This window comes from Cibotium barometz, chromosome 62 (genome assembly GCF_041138505.1).
Source record: "Cibotium barometz isolate CiBa-2024 chromosome 62, ASM4113850v1, whole genome shotgun sequence".
NCBI lineage: Eukaryota > Viridiplantae > Streptophyta > Polypodiopsida > Cyatheales > Cibotiaceae > Cibotium > Cibotium barometz.
This window is the reverse complement of record NC_141107.1, coordinates 25224103-25244615: the sequence shown is the minus strand read 5'-3', so window position 1 is coordinate 25244615 and position 20513 is coordinate 25224103. Positions and strand designations below refer to the sequence as shown.

The 20513-nt window shown below is 46.3% G+C and overlaps 1 protein-coding gene across 5 annotated transcripts in view; it reads left to right on the top strand.

The window, feature by feature from the left end:
* Positions 1–20513, top strand: part of LOC147604282 (kinesin-like protein KIN-UB) — a 78563-nt gene that overhangs the window by 32353 nt on the left and 25697 nt on the right. For 4 of the 5 annotated variants that reach the window (XM_086795644.1, XM_086795646.1, XM_086795645.1 and 1 more), the window contains exons 4-7: positions 8534–8719; positions 10460–10681; positions 10857–11019; positions 11190–11339. In XM_086795644.1, coding sequence (XP_086651770.1) covers positions 8534–8719; positions 10460–10681; positions 10857–11019; positions 11190–11339 — 721 coding nt within the window. Of the gene's footprint in view, positions 1–8523; positions 8720–10459; positions 10682–10856; positions 11020–11189; positions 11340–20513 lie in introns of all 5 variants that reach the window. The other variant, XM_086795647.1, reaches the window with a different exon arrangement.

The following is a 20513-nucleotide window of genomic DNA, read 5'->3' as shown; positions in this document are numbered from 1 at the left end:
TGCAGAGCATATAGTGTCATTAGAGAGAGATACACCACCATCTTCAGTGGACATCCCACACTCCGCCAGATCATGGAGTCCGCAGATCAGCGCAGATTTGGCCAGTTCTTGCTAGAGACACAGCGCCACAGAGAGACACTGCTACAGACCCATACCACAGTGAGAGGTGGGTGACAGCTCCAGCTCACTGATTTCTTCCAGAGATCTATCCCAGTGCCTACCATGACATAGGAGGGGGTTACACTTCAGTGCGCTGCAGACCTCCGAGCCAGACGGAGACCGAGAGCACCAGGCTACCAGACTCCCAGACTACATCAGAGGGAGATCATAGAGATACGGGCTCGACATGAGCACCATATCCAGGAGCAGCTAGCTCACTTACACTCACACCCAGAGATCATGCTCCGAGGTATTTTTGCCTTGCCATCACCTATGTATCACATATTACACCCCCATTATGGTAGTGGTTGGAGCTAGACAGATCTGCATTGCGTTCTTGTATACCCTATGCATATAGGTTGCATACTAAGCCTCTAGCAGTAGTGCTCCATCCGTCACACCCCCCCACTAGCTTAGCACTTTCATAGTTTATTTCATGTTCATTTTGTCCTTTTTTTTTTCTGGACATCCAGAGGACATTGACAGTTGTACATTGATTTGTCTCATAGGTCGAGTTCGGCCTCTAGTAGACGTTAATACTTCTTTCTTTCTCTCTCTCCCTCTCTCTCTCTCTCTCTCTCTCTCTCTCTCTCTCTCCCCCCCCCCCCCCCTCGTGGAAGGTGGTGCGAGGCTGAAGGTGGTTGTCGGAGGTGCAGAACTACGTTTGACAGTTTGGAGGGTGGAAAAAGTGCAAGTTTTTGGACTGTTTTGGAAAGGTTCATGGATTGTTTCATGGCTGAGTTTTTGGCTATGTGCATGGGCCAGTAACAGTGTGGTGTTTTTGGGGCACAAGGCTGAGTGTAATCTCTATGCTAAGAGGTCCAGAGGTTTGGTAGATTGGACATGCATATGTACAAGCCATGAATGGCCACTATGTATTCAGTTAAACTCTTCCATAGAATGTGAATAAAGAAATACCGAAAGGGGCGCAAAGCTTTGGGGCCAACTGGTGTCATTGTTCTTTTTGTGTAGGAGCACTCTAGCTCCCATTCTATCTGTCTTATTTGCTGGATTACAACTGTGTTTGGGAGATTGCTAGTCTACCGCACTTTGGTTTCCACTTTCTTAAGGGGGTAAGCTCGTGGTTGTCTTGAGGAAAGTCGTTGCTGAAAATTTCAACAAGATGTCAGACTATGAGGATGACTATGACTATGATGATGAGGAAGAGCAGGAGACCACTCCTGAGAGGACTGAGTTTGTGGATGTACTTGCAGGAGAACATGCTGTAGAATATGCACGTTATGAGGATGTAACGCAGCGAGAAGATATGACAAGTAAAGAGGAAGATGATGCCCAATTCAAAGCCCGTTTGGCAGGGGCAGTGGATGTGCTTATGAAGTTCACACAAAGTGAGAAGTTTGCTGAATTTATGAGGGTCCCTTCTGAGCCTAAGAAGAAGAAGAAGAAGAAGAAGGTTCGTTCTAGGAACCCACCTCAGGGCAATAGTGGTGCCTTCCCACAGGATCCTGCTTTTGGACAGTTTTCCAACATGTTGAACACTTATGGTGCAAATCCACAGAGTTCCTTTTTCGGGCAGCCACCTATTCCGCAGCAATCGATGCATCCAAGCTATTTTGGCGGTGGTTCCGTGTTCCAATCTATGATTGGGGGTTACCGTCAAGGAGGCATGGAAATGCAAGGGAATTTTGGAGCTAGTTTTCAGCCTGGCATGCAAGGCAACATGTATGGTGGTATGCAACTCGGAATGCAAGGGAATATGTATGGGGGCATGCAGCCCGGAATGCAAGGAAACATGTATGGGGACATGCAGCCCGGTATGCATAGTGGTATGTTTGGAAACATGGGAGGATCGGCAGGATTGCATGGTATGCAAGGTGTGGGAACTGGCAGTGTTGACCCTAGTATGGGCATGAATGCAGGGGGTAACAATCTTGTGAAGCCACTTTCTTACAATAATCTAATGCCTATGGGTGAAGGATTATAAGGAAGGGGGAGCTGCGGTAAAATTTGACACATTCAGTGGGGCCAAAGATAGGCTCAAGGCTCTTACCTTTTTACAGCAGTTTGATGCTGCTTTTTTTGGTGGAAATTACACGGAATCCTCGAAAGTGAGAAATGCTGTGACTTTTCTCAAGGGAAATGCATTGCAGTGGTGGTCCACTTTTCTTTTGCAGGGCATAGCACCATCTACTTGGGTACAGTTCAAACAGGTGTTCTCTTCCGTGTGGCTCACATCTACATTTGAGGTGGATGTAATGACAGTATGGCATAAGTTGGATGCATCGAAATGTGAGAATCTTGAGGATTATAACAAGAAGTTTTGGGAAGCTTTACTCCCAGTTACTTCTTATAACAAGCAACAATGGGAAAAGTATTTTCCTTTGATGGAGTTCGCTTATAACAACACTATCCATACCTCGACGCGCCTTTTGAGATTGTGGAAGGAGGTAAGAAGGTACCACCCATTTTGCAACAAAGGATAAGATTTTTCAGGTTGACTAGTATGTGGAGAACATGGATGAAGCTTATAGGAGGGTTAAGTTGGCACTCCAAAGAACTCAACAAAAGCAAAAGAAGACAACAGACCGTCACATGCGTGCATTAGAGTTTGCATTGGGTGACTGGGTTCTTTTGCAATTTGAGAAAACTAGGCTCAAGAGGATGAAGGGTAAAGAGCACTTATTCCCTAAGTTGAGCATGCACTACTATGGACCTTTTTAGGTATTGGAAAAGATCGGTGAGGTGGCCTATCGTTTGAAGCTACCAGATCACTGGAGGATTCACAATGCATTCCATGTGAGACTTCTTAGACTTTTCTGAGGAGATGTGTCTAAGGATGTATCAGATGAGGCTTAGCTTGAAGTGGAGGAAGTTGATGAGGTTCTTATTCCCGAGCAGATATTGGCACATAAGGAAAGAAAGGTACGAGGTAAAGTTTCCTGTCGCTATCTTGTGAAGCTCAAGAACTATTCATCATCGATGGATGGGAAATGGATGGAGGAGGGTGACTTAGCAGATTCACCCCAGGTATTGCAGCTTTATCTTGATGCCTTTGAGTTGGAGCCGACTCTTGCTACGACTCATTCAAGTTCAGCAGAGCATAGGTCTAGAGCATTGCCTGATGCTCAAGAGGGGGGTAGCACCTCCACTCTCTTGATACACACAGGCTCAGATGTCATCTAGAGGTCGCTTGGTGTAGCTTTTGTCTCACCCGAAGGTATTGACAGCTGATAGTACATCTGCTTATGGGACTTCTATGATATGTGTGTACTAATCACATCGGATGTTATGGTTATGTATGGTTCATAGTGGTATACAACTTGGACTATTACTATACCATTGGTTTGCAGTGAATGTTACTACATAGCATGGCTTAGAGAGATTGGAACGTTGATCTTGCCATATTGTACTTTTCACTTTTAGTTGGATCACATGTGTCACGTGCATCCCGCACTTGGATGCCACGTAGACATATTTGTACAGAAGGTGCAAGACCATGGATGGAAAGCTTGTCCAATGTGAGCTCAGTCCGAGACGAGTCAACTAGGGTTCCATTCGAGTCGTCCAAGGTCAAGTGTGCATTGTCCTGCACATGCGTCCAAGGTTAGGTGTGCATTGTCCTGCACATGAAACAGTGCCAGTCCGCGCTATGAGTCTCCCTTTGGAATGATGTCAGGTCTTAGTGGTTCTGTGTATCTGGTATGATACTGGATGCCTGATCACTGTGTAGACAGCTAGGGTTTGCATATAGGAAAGGGGCCAACCCATAGGGCTACCCCTAGGATAGAGGCATGGATTCGACTTTGGAGAAATTGGAACGACAATATTATTAGCCAAAGATTAGGAGAGATGTGTTTTTATATATACAACACTGTGATATTTGTCAAAAGGTGAAAGCTCCTTGTGGATTCTGGAAAGAAGATAGGGTTGTTACAGCCCTTGCCAATTCCTGAGGGACCTTTCCAAGATATTTCGATGGACTTTGTCACGAATTTGCCTCCCTGTCCGGTAATACTCAGTGCTTAACTATAGTTGATAAATTTAGCAAATTTGTTATGCTTATTCCATGCAGGGCCAATGTGACCGCCGAGGATGTTGAGTTGTTCATTCGGCATTGGTACCCGATTGGCAGGATTCCTAGGACCATAGTGTGAGACTGATATGCCAAGTTTACCAGTCATTTTTGGAGGACATTGTTTGATAGCTTTGGTACTAAATTGAAATTTTCCAGTGCATTTCACCCACAGACAGACAGCCAGACAGAGATCTACAACCAGTTGGCCTTTGATGTGTTGAAGTGTTATGTCCATGATCAGCAAGGTAAGTGGAAATCATATTTGCCTTTGGTTCAAGCTCTTTTGAATGATTCTTTTTCTTCAGCTATTGGCAAGACTCCATATGAGGCAGCGTTTGGAAAACCATTCCAGTCGCTATTGACCAGGGCTTCGTCTTCAGTACCTGAAGCGAACAGATTGAGGGTGTCTTACGAGGAGATTTTGGAGTCAGTAAAGGACAGGTTGGCTAAAGCACAAGAGGCCTACACTCGACAAGCCAATAAAGACTGAAGGGATATGAAGTTTTCAGAAGGGGATTGGGTTTATCTTCAGATTATGAAGCAAAGGTTGAAGCAGGTGGGCAAGTGATGTCCAACGTTCTCTTTCAGGAGCTTCGGACCTTTTTCCATCCATAGAAAGATTAACGAGGTTTCAATGAAGTTGAAGCTACCTCCAAGTCGGACTATGCACGATGCGTTTCACGTCAGTTGGTTAAAGCCATATGCAGGTCCAATCCCTTCAAAAGTTAAAGACGAGGTGGAATCAGATATCATTGATGAAGTTGAAGTTATGGTTCCAGAACAGATTCTTTTGCACCGTTTTAAGCATGGCTCAAGGCGAAGACAAAGACGAAGACAAAGACAGTTCCTCACAAAGTTTCAGGACCGAGGGACCCACGAAGGGGTATGGCTTGACAAAGATTTTTTCGACGATTATCCAGCGTTATTGACGGGTTATTTGGAGGCTATGCAGCTTCTGTCAGGTTACGTAGAAGGGGATGTCACGTGCATCCCGCACTTGGATGCTACGTAGACATATCTGTACAGAAGGTGCAGGACCTGGGATGGAAAGCTGGTCCCATGTGAGTCCAGTCCGGGACGAGTCAGCCAGGGTTCCATTCCAATCGTCTGAGGTTAGGTGTGCATTGTCTTGCACATGCGTCCAAGGTCAGGTGTGCATTGTCTTGCACATGAAATAGTGTCAGTCTGCGCTGTGAGTCTCCCTCTGGAATGTCAGGACTCAGTGGTTTTGTGTATTTGGTATGATACTGGATGCCAGATCACTGTGTAGACAGTTAGGGTTTGCATATAGGAAAGGGGTCAGCCCATAGGGCTACCCCAAGGACAGATATGGGCATGGGGGAGGTGTAGAACCACTCCCATAGGGGCCAGGAAGGCCTTACACAGCCCTAGAGGACTGTAGGCCAGGTGTGGAGCAGCCCACACAGGCTGCCTAGCAGCCAGAAACAGAGGCGCCTGATGGCCAGCAGCCCATTTAGGTGAGGCGCAGGTTTTCTAGCATTTAATGCTGATTTTCTGGTCGTGGGGTATTTTTCAGTTAGCCTACTAGCATCCTAGAGGGGTATAAATACCCATTGCATATTTTAGTCCATACATCTCATAATTCACCAAGTGCTGAAGCTGATCAAAGGGCCAGGACAACCAAGGACAAGCTAACGTAGAAGGGGTGAAGGATTTAAGGTCAAGGGTAGAGATCCATCTCAGCCAAGAAGGTTCAGGTTCAGTCTTTTATTTCAGTTTTGCATCATTCTAATAAAAGCAAATACACCATTCGTGGTGGGGGCCCTATAGAGGGTATTCGGGACCCGATATTTTGTCCTCTTCTCTCTCTCTCTCTCTCTCTCTCTCTCTACACATTTACATTCAATTCTCTGCGTTAATTTCGTCGCGACAAGTGTGCTGTTTTTCTGAGCATTGAAGTTACCGATCTCCCCCGAAGCTTCCGCATGTTACAACATGGCTGATATCTTACTGTTTAGGACAGCCTTCGTTATCAGTGTGGTTCCGCTTTGGATGTCTTGGTGTATCACCAGAATGCAATCAAGGGTGCTTGCCATTTTTCAAGAGGGGTGTAGAATTGCAGGAGTACACACAGAATTGAACAGGGTGTGAGAGTCTCTCTCTTGTCACTAGCTCGTGACTGTCTCAGAGTTGTTTCTTTGGCCCTTTGTGAGAGGAAGGATTTGACAGTTTGGAGGGTGGAAAAAGGGCAAGTTTTAGGACTGTTTTGGAAGGCTTCATGGACTGTTTCATGGCTGAGTTTTTGGCTATGTGCATGGGCCAGTTAGATGCATATTCAAGGCCTCATGGATGCACTATCTTGGCTGATTAGAGGTGAATAACAATGTGGTGTTTTTGGGGCACAAGGCTGTGTGTAACCTCTACTAAGAGGTCCAGAGGTTTGGCAGATTGGACATGCATATGTACAAGCCATGAATGGCCATGACGTATTCAGTTAAACTCTTCCATTGAATGTGAATAAAGAAATACCGAAAGGGGTGCCAAGCTTTGGGGCCAACTGGTGTCGTTGTTCTTTTTGTGTAGGAATAATCTAGCTCCCATTCTATCTGTCTTATTTGCTGGATTACAACTGTGTTTGGGTGACTGCTAGTCTACCGCACTTTGGTTTCTACCAGAGGCCGGTTTCATGTTCTACTACACAAGCAGTTTAGGATAGTTTCGTCTAAGCTTGCTCTGAAGAAGAAGGGCCCTTTCAGCAATGCGAGTGGGAGTATGTCACCCACCTGCGTACCATTGAGCCCGTCCACGTGTGCCTAGGATCTGGGATCAGCTGTCATTTGGGCTGGGATCAGCAGGGAATTGATCATCATTTGTACGTGTATTAATAAATTAGTGTTAGGACTATTTGTGTGTGCTTGTGTTTGCGAATCTCCGGAGCACCACTAGTCTTACGTGGTGCAACATATTTTTCAGCTTGTCCAGGGTACCCTGTATACGCTGTTGGTTTTGCAAATGCATTGGAAAAGTAATGCTTTTGTCTTGACATTCTTTATCCATCTTGAATATGAAGGCACTTTCTCTCTACTGTAAGAAAACATATACTGTTGGAAATCCTGCTTGCATTGCTACGGAGGGTTCACATGGGTGGTAGAAGCTCTAATTACTGTAAGAAATCGTATACTTTTGGAAATTCTGCTTGCATTGCTTGGGAGGGTTCATGGTGGTAGAAGCTCTAAGTAAGTGATTGCAAATAAGTCAATGACCTTGCTTTTATTTTGGCCCTTATAGGTAAGAGGGAAAAAAGGCTTTAGCTACATAGGAGTGTTTGAGTGTACGTGTGAATGAAAGACAGTGGTCAAAGTCTTTTTCTTGCATGTGCAGATCCCCCGGGAATGTGTAGCTTTTGTACATCTGAATTTCAGTTGCTGAAGCATGATATAAGAAAACACAGTGTGCAATGTAAAAGCAAACTCCCACTCACACGCACGCATTCAAAATTTGTTCATATGCAATGGAAAAGCAAACTCCCAATGCACACTCAGACACTCAAAATTTGTTCACATGCAAGACAGAATGCTCAAATCACACTGCTAATTGGTGTACAACAGATGGTGGCTTCATTGAGTCATGAGCTCCCAAGACAGGAGCTTAGATGACAAATAGGAAGACATAATGGAGGCTGGATACTACAAGAAAGAGGAGAGAAATAATTTCCTTTGATGGAAGAATGATGGAATATGGGGTCCTTATATAGACCCGCAGTGGCACAGTCATTATGTTGCCCAAGTTGGCAAAACACCAAACGGACCATATGACCATCTATGACCAATAGGATTTTCTTACTTCGCCTTCAGTGGTGATAGGCCTTTGGCCTCAGATGGACCCCGCAATTGCTGGACAATGTGAGGAAGCACCACTTAAGTCATGAACATGCCCTGGTGTGTGAATCCCAGTCCATAAGAAGCTCCATTCACCACGCTACACGCACACGTGAAAGAAGAGAGAAAGTCTTCAAGTAAGCTTGATGGGAATACTAAGGTAATATTTTGTGCACATTAAAAAGCTAGAGAGCATGCCAATTAAAAACTGCTTTTACATTCTTTAAAAATATCCTTAGTTTCTATACACAAAAAATAACCTTTACCTGCCAAACCATCCATATTTGTTAGCCTTACTCTCATGCATGATTCTCAAGTTCAAAGGAGGGCAATCCCGACTCTGGTTTTGTGCAATTAAAGAACTGACTATGTTTTCCATTAACTTTGGTAAGCTAGGAAGATATGTGCTCCTTCACATATGAAACTGCAAGCTGTTTGTTTTACATTAGGGAAATCAAACATTAACAAGTAAATTCATTTTTTTACAAGTGGTTTGCAGAGTGTATTGGAAGGATACAATGGAACTGTCATGGCTTATGGGCAGACAGGAACAGGTAAAACTTTTACACTTGGAAGGTTAGGTGAAGAAGACACCTCGGATCGTGGTATAATGGTGCGTGCTATGGAGGACATTCTTGCAGATATCTCTCCAGAGCACGATTCTATCACTGTTTCATACTTGCAGGTAGAATGCTTCAGCATATGTTCTTATTGGTTCTTGGAGTAACGGACAAGTTTGTTTGGATGCTTTTACCTGCCTTAATACGTTCATGGCTTAAGTTATGCGTGAAAGGTCAATGTCCATTATGCATTAAAGTGATATAGATTTTTGGCCTTGACGGTTCAAACTTAACGGGAAAAGGCATTAAAATGACATAAAGCCAACAGATGGCTAGGTCTGGACTAAAACTGGCCAGCAGGTAGAATCATGTAAACATTACTGAATCCAAGCTGGATTGAGTGCATCCCATTTTTGGATCTAAGACTGCCTGTCTCTGGCTGGTGGTCAGGCAGTGGACGTTGGTCTTACGCTTTTAGTCAGATGCACTCGCTTTAATTATTAAAGGCCTTAGACCTTAGCTATAAGGGCTTGGCCCATTTAAATTACAAGGTTTTAAACCTTAGTCCCCAGCATCGAAACGCCACCGTGCAGCGTTAGAAATGAATCATCGCCAGCAAGCTCGAACCCGCATGCTTGAAGAGAAGGAAGTGCGACCATTTCGCTTCGCCGGCCTTGGTGCTGTGAGCAAAAGAGCCTATCGCAGAGGCTGTGGAGGAGAAGGGAGACAGAGTCGTGTGCTCCCTCACACACACAAAAAGAAGAAGCAGCGTGCTCATCCCAGCGTCCAGGAAGCGAAGAGCGAAGGGGAGGGAGAGCGATTCGAAACGGCTTCATCGCAGAAAAAAAAAACCTTCATATTAAACGTTTTTTTTTTCATTTAAGCTTTTCTATAAAAAAAATAAAATATCATTAAACAAAGAAGCTATCGCCCGTTTACACTGTGAGTAAATTGCAGCTCGTAAAAATGTGATGAGTTATCAACCAACAGGCTAGTATAGTAGCAATGAAACACTTTTCCCAAAGTTCAGTAGGGAATGGAACATTTCCTACGTTTGAAACCTTATTTTAATCAGCTTAATTTATTTTTTTGAATTTTGGGAGTCTATTCATTGAGTTTTCAAAAATTTCAGGCACACCACTCGGACTCTATTCATTGTCTTAAGTTGAAATGATGCCTATTTTAAACCTTGTATGTTTTTTACTGCACTCTGGCATTAAAGAATGCATATGGTTTTTCAGCAACTGAACGCCCCCACCCCCCCCCCCCCCCCCAAAAAAAAAAAAAAAAAAGAAAGAAAGAAAAGAGGAGCAAACATTTAGGAAAATTGGCCTCCAAGCAGGCCCAGCTTGGAGTCTATTCATGGTTTTAAGTTTAAATGATGTCTATTTAAACCTTATAAGCTTTGTATTGCACTCAGGCATTAAAGAATGCATATGAAGGTCTTTTTTGGAGCTGAAAACCAACCACCGCTCCCCCCACCCACCCAAACCCCCCACAAAGGAAATGTCTGGAATTTGTAGGAAACGTTTCAGAAATGCATTTTAGGAAATGCCTGGTAACTATGCAACAGAGAGGAATGTGATTCATTTTCTAAGGCTATAAAAGCATGTGGTGCCTATAGCGTTTTTTTTGAAAGTTGTTTTTTAAACTAAGTTTGTGTCTTGCCCTTTGGCTTTCTGGGCCATCCTATACACATATGGCACTGATGAGCCTGGAAAATCTGATAACCTGCATTGGTTCCTTTTTGACATGGTTTATAAGGAGAGATCTATACGTGTGAATGCACAGAAAAGTTGACATGTTAAATGTGTTGTAATCATCTATCCATATGCATCACAATTTGTTCGTCATTGCGTGACCAGTTATACATGGAGACTGTACAAGATCTTCTTTCACCAGGCAAAGACAATATTCCGATTGTTGAAGACCCGAAGACGGGGGATGTGTCTGTGCCAGGAGCTACTGTTGTACAAATAAGAGACCAAACTAGCTTTGTAGAACTGCTTCAAACAGGTGAGGCAAACCGATTTGCAGCAAATACGAAGCTCAACACAGAGTCTTCTCGGAGCCACGCAATATTGATGGTTAGTTTCAGAAAAACCCAGTCCACTTTTGAATCTAGATTTAATGGTGAAGGACTGAGTATGGAATGTTGCCTGTGTTCTACTAGACCTGACCCTTTTGGAAACTAAGCTGAGGCTTAAAGTTGATTGCTCAATGCATAAATGACCAACCTATCACATGCTGTGTTAAATATAGGTCAGTGTCAAAAAACATGTGAAGGGAAAGACAGGAGACTTGATTGTCATGAATGAGAATGGAACGGGTGTACATATGGCCAAAGGATTTCGTGCTCCTACAGTCAGAAAGAGCAAACTGGTGGTGGTTGATCTTGCTGGGTCTGAGCGGCTGGACAAATCTGGTGCGTCATGCTTTGAACCACAAGACATGTAACAACATGCTTTACCTGTTATCACTGTCCTCTCCTTCTTTGGTGGATGCATATTCCTATTTGATTCCTTTTGCATATCATGAAAACAAATGCAAGGTTATTGTCTCATCAAGTGAACCTCTATGATTTCACTATTGTAGGTAGTGAGGGCCACGCTCTAGAGGAAGCAAAGTCGATAAATTTGTCACTTACGGCGCTTGGGAAGTGCATCAATGCTTTAGCGGAAGGCAGTTCTCATGTTCCCATCAGAGACTCAAAGCTTACAAGGCTTCTCCGTGATTCGTTCGGAGGTTGATCTTCTATCCCTTTATCATTGGGGCAGATCCATCTATCACCGTGAACTCACCTCTTGTTTTCAATGCTCCCTATGATGTATGCTGGATCTTCTGTTCCTTTTTTTTGTTACATTTACTTATTTTCAGGATGAATACATCGAACAGTTCAGAATTGCATATAGCTTTGTTTCTACAGTCTCGTCCAAATTATAGACCTTCTCTCAGTATGTTCTTCAAGGGCCTTCTCCTGCCAAGTTTTGACTTGTTCACCTGGTGTAATTTTGTCCTGTGGCTACTTGCTTGACATCCTGAAAAGTACTATACCTGTTAAATACTTCTAATAGTGCATTGGGAATTTAATTAAGCATTTTTTGCATGGCCAGCTCAACAGCTGGTTCAGGCCTGTAGATTATCCAACTTTATGGCTGAACTTCATGGCTGAATCAACTTTTCTAGGTTTCTGACCATTATGAAGCATGTAGGGATTCTGATCAATTTTTAGTGTCAAAGTCCTTTTTGGTGTGTGTGGAAGATTGGGTGGTTTAATGAATACAAGGGCTCGGGGCTTTATCATCTATAAGCCCAAATTCGTTTCAAAAGTAGATCTTTCTGTTAGTTGACTATAAAAATACATAAGTCACGGATGATGACCCCCTTCCCTTATCCTCCTCCCCGCTTTGCGCTGGTAAAGGTTACTGGTCGAGTAACAGAGATGGTTAACACACAACAGAATATTCAATAGAAACACAAGCACACACCAATTAACCTACAATTAATGCCTGTAATGCTATGTGCAAGCACTCTATGTACAAAGCCTATGAAATGACTCAAGGTTGAGAACTGAAGAGAAAACCCAATCTCTACTCAATAACAAATCTCTTTGACAACCCAATTTTCTTGAGAACCTTTGTCTCCAAGCAAACGTTGGCTGGAGATGGAAGAGGAATCTTGCTGTTTAATTTTATTGTTGAAAGTCGAAGAATGTCCCAGATTTGCAGCTGACAGGTAGAAAAATCTCATCGAAGAATGTCCTGGATTCGCAGCTTACGGGTAGAAAAATTCTAGGACTTGGTCAGCTAGCTGGTGTGTGTGTGAGAGAGAGAGAGAGAGAGAGAGAGAGAGAGAGAGTTATATTAAGCGTCTTCAAGAGACCCAAAGGATCTCCTGAGAGAGAAAGAAAGAAAGAAAGAAAGATTTTATTAACGTCTTCCAAAAGACCGAACTCGGCCTATGAGACAAATCGGAGTACCTGTATGGGGTATCCTCTGTCATCCCAACAAAATAAAAAAGTACTGAATAAAAAAGCTGAATCTGGGTGTGCAGGGGATGGAGCTCTATTACTAGGAGAATGCAAAGCTATATGCATGGAGTATACAATCATGATATGCAACCTAGCTAGCTCCATCCTGTACCATACTGGGGGTATAAAATGGTATACATCAGTGAAGGGGGTGTCCACAGCTCCCTGAAGAACATGCCTGGGTGTGCTCTGAAGCGAGCCAGTCGCTCCGCACCCTCTCTGTGAAACTGAGCTCTGATCTCTGTCATCTCTCTCTGGTATAGGCGTGGTGTCCGAAAGCCAGGTGTCCTCTGTCTCCTGCGGGCTCTAAGTGTCTCTGCTCTCTGGAGAGTAATTCCCTGCCGTGTAGGGGCTGGGAGGGGTATGGATCTCTGAAAAAATGTAGTAATCTGTGTCTGTCGTCCCCCCTCTGGAGTTGTCTGAGCCTGTAATAATGTCTCTCTGTGGCGCTGTATGTCTAGAATGTATCTCCCCAGTATGCGCTGGTCTGTTGTCTCAAAGATCTGGCGTAGGGAATGTGGCTCTCTGAATAAAATAAGACATCTCTCTCTGATGGCTGTATATGCTCTGCATCTGCATACATAATGCTCCTCACTCTCCACCTCCTCTCTGCACAATCTGCATACCCTCTCCTCTCGGGGGATCCGTGCTGCTCTGCCAGTCTCAATCTCCAATCGGTGTGATGAAACTCTGAGCTGACCAATAGCCACTCGGGAGCCGTGTGGTAAAAAGCCCTCCATGTATCTAGGCCTCTCTATAAATCCATCAACAGTGATACTCATGAAGTGATCTCTGTAGTATAGCATCTTCGGTGGAAGAGGCTGTGTAGGCGATATCCATGTCTCTCCTGTATAGAGCTGCCATAGATCCTGTCTCAATACTCTGTTCCTCTCACTATGAGAGAGACGGATATGTGGTGCATCCCTGTCATACTGGAATGGTGGTAGATGATCCATGTCTAGGCCATGCTGTGAGAACCAATGTGTGACCTGTGCATACCATGATCCTCTATCTCCTGCCTCAGCCAACTGTCTAGATGCCTGAAAAGCTCTGTATGATAATCTGTCCTGTGGCATCTCTCTGAATCTGTCTAGCAGGCATATAGTCTGAAATATGGCCTCTACCATCATAGGAGGCGCAGCAAACTCTGCTCGGATAATGTCATGAGGTACTGACGGTTTGCTGCGTATCATGCGTGCCATCATGAGGGCCTGTGGTCTCTCTATCTGTGTCCACCAATGGGTAGCAAGGCCTGGCGCCCATACTGCTGCTCCATACATCAATGCCGGTGTGACTAATGTGTCAAATAGCCACCCCTTCGTCCGGGGCTCCTGAAAATGCGCCTGGTGGCATTGTCTCTCTAGCATAGCCAATGCTGCATATCCCCGTGTCAATCTAGCTCTGGCTGCTGAACCCATGGTAAAGCGTGTGGCTGCTGCAGAGAAGGTAACCCCTAGGTACACATATGATGTCACCACCTCCACCTGGCATCCTGCGAGAGTGAATGTCAGCTGACTCCTGCCCTGTCTCGATGTATGAAAGACCATAACCTTGGTTTTCCCAAGGTTCACAGTAAGACCCCTCTGTGTGCAGAAATCATCGAGTGCATGTAGATGCTGCTGTAGACCACCTGGGGACTCAGACACTAATACAATATCATCAGCATAGAGCATAATATGTACTGAGGTACCTGCTAAATCAACTCCATCTCTGGCTCCCCGTGTAATGAAGTCAGCCACCTCATCAATGTATAACCCAAATAGTGTGGGGGAAAGTGGGCATCCTTGCTTCACACCAATGGTGCTAGCAATAGTCTCGGACATACCTCCTGGACATCTGACTCGCCCAAAAACCTGCTCATATAATGCATAGATGCCCCATGTCATATCTGCTGGTATGCCAAGAGACTGCAGGCGCTGAAAGAGCCTCTCTCGTGGTACTGTGTCAAATGCCTTGCGGAAATCCACAAAGCAGCAATAGAGCTTTCTCTTCCTCACTCTGGCCTGATCAATCATACATCTCAAAGTGAATACATGGTCAGTGGTAGAGAAAGCTCTCCGGAAGCCTGCCTGCCCTGATGAGCGTAAACCTGCTCGCTCAGCATATAAGCTAAGCTCCTGCTCCAGCACTGCACCATAGAGTTTGGCCAGCACGTGGCCAACCATAACCGTCCTGTAGTTGCTCGGATCGAGCATATCCCCTGTTTTGTGAATCGGCACAATGGTGTGCATCGTCCACTCCGCAGGCAAACCCTCTGCTAGTGCCCTGTTAAACAGGTGTGCAAGAAAAGGAGCTAAAGAATCTACTGCATATATGAGATGCTCACCCTGCAGGCCCATATGGTCGGCGGCCCGTCCATGCTGTAGGCGGCGGTTAGCTTCCTGTACCATCGAGTGGGTAAAGAAGCTAGCTGTGGTAGGTCGAGGCTCCTGTGGCTGAGGTATAGGTGGCTGCTGTGGGGCATGGTATAGACCCTCTGCATATGTGTGCCATGTCTGTGGGTCTGCAATAGGTGTCGGGGTCCGGGGCTCTCTGAAGTGCCGCCATGAGACAGGGCTATCTCTACTCATGAAGAAATGAAAGATCTCTAGCTCCTGTATCTCTGCGAAGGCCCGCCTTTTGCGGCGAGTAAGTCTCCTCATCTCTCTCCTCGACTCCTGCTCTGTGATGGCTCCCAAGGCTCTCTGTATGCGGAGTCGTGAGTACAGGGCTCTACACTCGTCATCATACCATCTGTTCTGGGGCATAGTCCCAGGTCTCGCAGGCTCTCCTGAGTGTACACGATGTGGGAAGCTCTGTAATGCAGCCGAGTGTAGGAGTGATGCGAGCTGGGCTGTAATGGTATCCATAGATGCCAGGGGATCCATGAGTAGGAGCCCATCCTCTACTCTGCCAGTGTATATGTCTGCCATGTCATGTGTGAAGTAGATGGTAGTGTGTGGCGTCGGTATGTGGCGGGCTGGTGATACTGGTGATCCGGCTAGTGAAAATGCCAAGTATGTATGATCTGCCCCAATAGGACGAGGTGGAATGGAGAATGAGGTGACAAGCTGTGATGCCTCCAAAGACCCCATAATGTAGTCTACCACCGTGCCTCCGGTCCGTGTATGACCCCCATGTGGGAAGCATGTCAGCCCTCCTGATCCCGGCCACTGTAGCATCCCGTTATAAATAACGAGACGATGCCTGGCTCCCAACTCTAGTAAGTGGCCCCCATAATGTCCTCTGTCTGGTCCAGTGTCCTCTGATGCCCGACTAGCCCCTATCTCCTCTGGATCCACAGGGTGGAGGATCTCCATGTCATCATAGTCATACACCTCACACTGTCTGCTCTGTGTGTGTGCATTGAAGTCGCCCGTAAGAAATACTTCCCCTAGTGTAGAATAATGCATAATCTCCTCTGACAGACAAGTGTATGGCGAGGCTCCTATCTCCTCCTCCTGTGGCATGTCCTCTGTAATGACATAGGAGGATCCTGATGGAGAAAAGTAACATAGGGCTATGTATATAACCCTGTCCTGTGAGAGCTGCAAGCTGATCCACATGTATCTGGCCTCTGGATCTTGTGCTACCACTCTCAGTCTCCCCTGTAGCTCCCGTCTGAATAGGACTGCTACTCCCCCCGACCCTCTCGAGGTACCCTGGCGTGTGGTCCTCCTGTATGCTGACTCCCACTGGAATCCCTCTACTCGAGGTAGCCCTCTCTCTGGGCTCTGATGTGTCTCTGTCAGAAGTATGATGTCTCTCCCCACCATAACATGCTCCAGTCGTCCAGGCTGCACCCATAGTGAACCATTACAGTTCCATACTGCTATGTGTATCTCTGTCAGTGGCCTGGTCTGTGTCTCATAGGCCCCAAACCGCTAATCCATGGGCCGGCCATCAATGATGACCCGACCATCTCGATAGAAGGCCTTCTTGCCTTCTCTCCTCGCGTGTAAGACTCGTGGCATGCAAGTTCTCCTATGCTCAAGCTGCATCCTCGTGAGATCATCATCCAAGAAAATAGGAGCTCCCTCTAAACCCCGTAGTATGACCCTCTTCCTCATGAAGGTGACCCTCTCCGTCTCTCCTGCAAACTGTAGGATGAGGGCTCGCTTGCGTGTTGAGTCTTTCCCGGCTCTCCATGCTTTGGTGAAGGGGAGAGGGTGCTCTTCCTTGTAGCCGAGCTTCATGCATAGAAGCTGTCCATCTTTCTCGGGAGTGGAGTCGGGTGTCTCGGCTATACCTGTGACTCGAATGTTGAGGCGGCGGGCATGCCTCATCTTCTCCTCCTCAATGGTGGTGTGAATGATTTGGTTTTCTTCCCTTTGAGTCTCCTCCCTCACTTCTTTACGGATGTTCTTCTTCACCACCTCGACCCATCCTGACTGCTTGGCTTCGAGCTTTCCCTCCATGTCCTTTGTGATCTCCTTGGAGATCTCTTCTTTGATGGCCGTGAGAGTGTTGTCATTGATCTCCCCTTCTTCCTTCTCAGCATTCTTGATGGCTACCATTTCCACTTTCAATGCACTCACCTCCTCCTTGAGTGCCGTGTTCTCTTGTTCGAGGTTCGTGACCCGTGCTTCGAGAGCTATGATGTGCCTGTGTAGTTTGTTTTCCACCTCATTGAGGTTGGAATCGGATGTCTTCTTGTTCTCCTTGATTAGTGCCTTCATTGCCATCTCGAGGGCCTCGAGTTTCTCTTGGAGACTCGGGGCCATTCCTCCAAATCACTCTGCAGTCCTTCCCACAGGCAGGGAGGAGAGAGAGTTATGTTGCTGCCTTGGGGGCCTGAGCAAGGGTGGGTGGGTGGGTGGGTGGGTGGCTGGGTGGGTGGGTGGGGAGAGGAGCCAGAAACGAGGCGAAGTGGCGAAAGGGGGCAGAGAGGCACAGAGGCGATATGGCGAACTGAAAGGGGGCTGAGGCGGAATGGCGAACTGAAAGGGGGCAGAGAGGCGATATGGCGAAAGGGGCCAAAAAGGCACACAGGCGAAATGGCGAAAGGGGGCTGAGGTGGAATGGCGAAAGGGGGCAGAAAAGAGGCGAAAGGGGCCAGAAACGAGGCGAAGTGGCGAAAGGGGGCAGAGCAAGGGTGGGTGGGGAAAGGGGCCAGAAAAGAGGCGAAATGGCGAAAGGGGGCAGAGAGGCACACAGGCGATATGGCGAACTGAAAGGGGGCTGAGGCGGAATGGCGAACTGAAAGGGGGCAGAGAGGCGATATGGCGAAAGGGGCCAAAAAGGCACACAGGCGAAATGGCGAGAGAGAGAGAGAGAGAGAGAGAGAGAGAGAGAGAGAGAGAGAGAGAGGGAGGTTTGAATTTCAGGACTAGGAGAAGGTTGGCTTAGGTGAAAAAAAGCTTCATTTGCAAGAATCAAGAATGAGGGAACAGGTGGGCTATTTATAGATGGTGAGTATTTTTGGTGGGCAAAATTAGTCCCAGTTGGTTTTGTTAAAATTTTTAAACCTACAAAAAGATTCCCTTTGTTACATGCGCTGCGGAAGAATGAAGATTAAGGCATGCGTTAATGTAATTAAGAAGAGATGGAGAGGAGAGTTAAGAAGATAGAGAGAAAGGAGAAGAGAGAGGCAACACCTGATTGGGTCCCAATGACCCACTTAAGGTCCCCACCACGAATGGTGTATTTGTTTTATTACTGGATTGTGTGGAATGTACAGTCAGAGGTTACCAATGACAAGCTCCACCTGCCTGAGTGTCTGGATCTCTGTGGGCTGTGTCAGACGGTTTTTGGGCTTTGACTGTCAGCGACTATGCACACGAGGCTAGTGGTCCTTGATGGGGTGGAGGCTTGTTGAGCTTGGTTGTGAGTGGATCATCGATGACAATGCAAACTTGCAAAGTGTATGAAAAATGGCAGTGTCGAGTGTAGAAATGTTACTAATAGGAGTGCAGAAATCGATGACAATGATGACGATGCAATCGAAGCTGCTGATAATAAGTCGAAGATGCAATGTCGAAGACAATGACGGTCCTATCTGCACACCGAATACTACTACAGTGCAGAAAACCCAAAATTGAACAAAGATAGTTCGAATTGACACTCACCCGAGATGTCTGTGAAAACCTTACAACATGCAAACGAGCCCCAAAATGTGCCCGAAACACCTACTTTGATACCAATCATTGGAGTGGAGGCAAAGGTAGCAATGTCACCATTTGGTCCCTTCATGAGTCTTGATCTGTGTTTTGGGCGAGCCCATACACAGAGTAGAATCAAGGTGAGAACGGGGATTTTCCACAGAAGAAAGTTGAAGCCTGAAGCATTCATTGGCAAAGTTTGGCTTGAAAGATGGCAACATAGCATGAGCACCATGGGATTTTATTCATAAAAGCGACTTATAATGTTTAAAAGTTAGTGTGTTCACACATCATTAAAGATGGGCTGGATATATATTATTATTTTGGGCATGTACAAGTGAACAGAAGGAGGCGCCTAGATAAAACTTGGGCAACAAGCTGGGAAAAGCATAAAAGTTGATACTTTGGGCATACTCAACCACTTATAGCAAAAGGGGAAGAGCACAACAAAAATAGGGTTGGTCGACTTTATAAAAGCAGGGAAGGGCTTGTGTTCTCATCATCAGCTCCTGGTCGGCTACACGTCTATTCTCTCTTAGCACTGGTCGTACACAGCCGACTGCAGCTGGTTTCTATTCCCTTCAGTGCTGGCCGTATATAGTGGGCTGCTGATCTCCTCTCTCAGAGCTGTCTGTACAGAAGTTTTCTTCTCCCTCTTGCTGCTGGCCACCTGCAAAGTGATCGCATGTGTCAGAATACGCAGCGAAGATGATGACCAGATCTGGGAACACGAGAGCAAAAAAAACGCATGCAGAAAAACAGCACAAGAGAGAGAGAGATGTAGGCGTGTAACTGTGCTCTGATATACACAAGAAGATCCCGGTATGACACAATGAGTGGTATGGGGGTGGGGGCCTATTTATATGCCCCCACATGTGCAGTCGGCGTGCTGTAGGCAGCCGACTGTTGCTGAATCTCCACGACCAGCTAAAAACAGCCAGTTGGCCAGTGTATCAGCAGTCGGCCAACTCAGTAAGGGAGTCGTGGACCAGTGCCTTCAGTTGGTCAGCAACTGGGCCCTCCCGCCACCTCAGGGCTGCCTCCCAAGCCACAGAAAAATGGGAAAAATAAGGGGAAAATGCGGGGAGTGAGGAAAAATGATAAAACACCTCATAAGGGCGGGCTCACCCACAACAAAGGCCCTGGTGTATAAATCTAGACAGGAGATGACTTCTAACACCCCCTCTCAGCTCCTGGTTGTGAAACCAACCACAGGGAGCTGGGGTGCCGCCTGAGCAAATCGTGAGAGAGTGATTTCGTGAAGAGGTCCACCGTACTGTCCTCAATCGAACAGAACTCTAGCAGGATGTCATCAGCAACGATCTGTTCACGAACAAAGTGCCTCTGGATGACCATGGGTTCCTCCAGTGGAAGCCCAAACTTGCTATGCAACCTCTCCATCCTCACCACCTCACAAGCAGCATCACAAACAGCCCGATACTCTGCCTCTGTTCTCGACAAGGCAAAAGATGATTGTCTCCTACTGCTTCGTAAAACTGCTCCTGGGCCTGAAGTAGATCCCCTCGTGTCCGAATCTCCTTCCCAAACCGAGTCACTCCAACCGTGGAGTCGGACTCCATCCAACAATCCCCCTCCTGTGTACAAGAGTCCCTGATCCTTCGCATGCCGCAGAAACCACAGGAAACGCAATCCTGCCTCCCAAAGAGTCATCCGCAACCATGAGCTCAAAAGGATCAACACCTGTTACGATGCACAAACAAGTCCTGGAAACCTGATGAAACCTGTCAACCACCCCCTCTGAATCCGGAACCACAAAGCCTGGAGAAACCACCTCCTTCTGCAAATAAG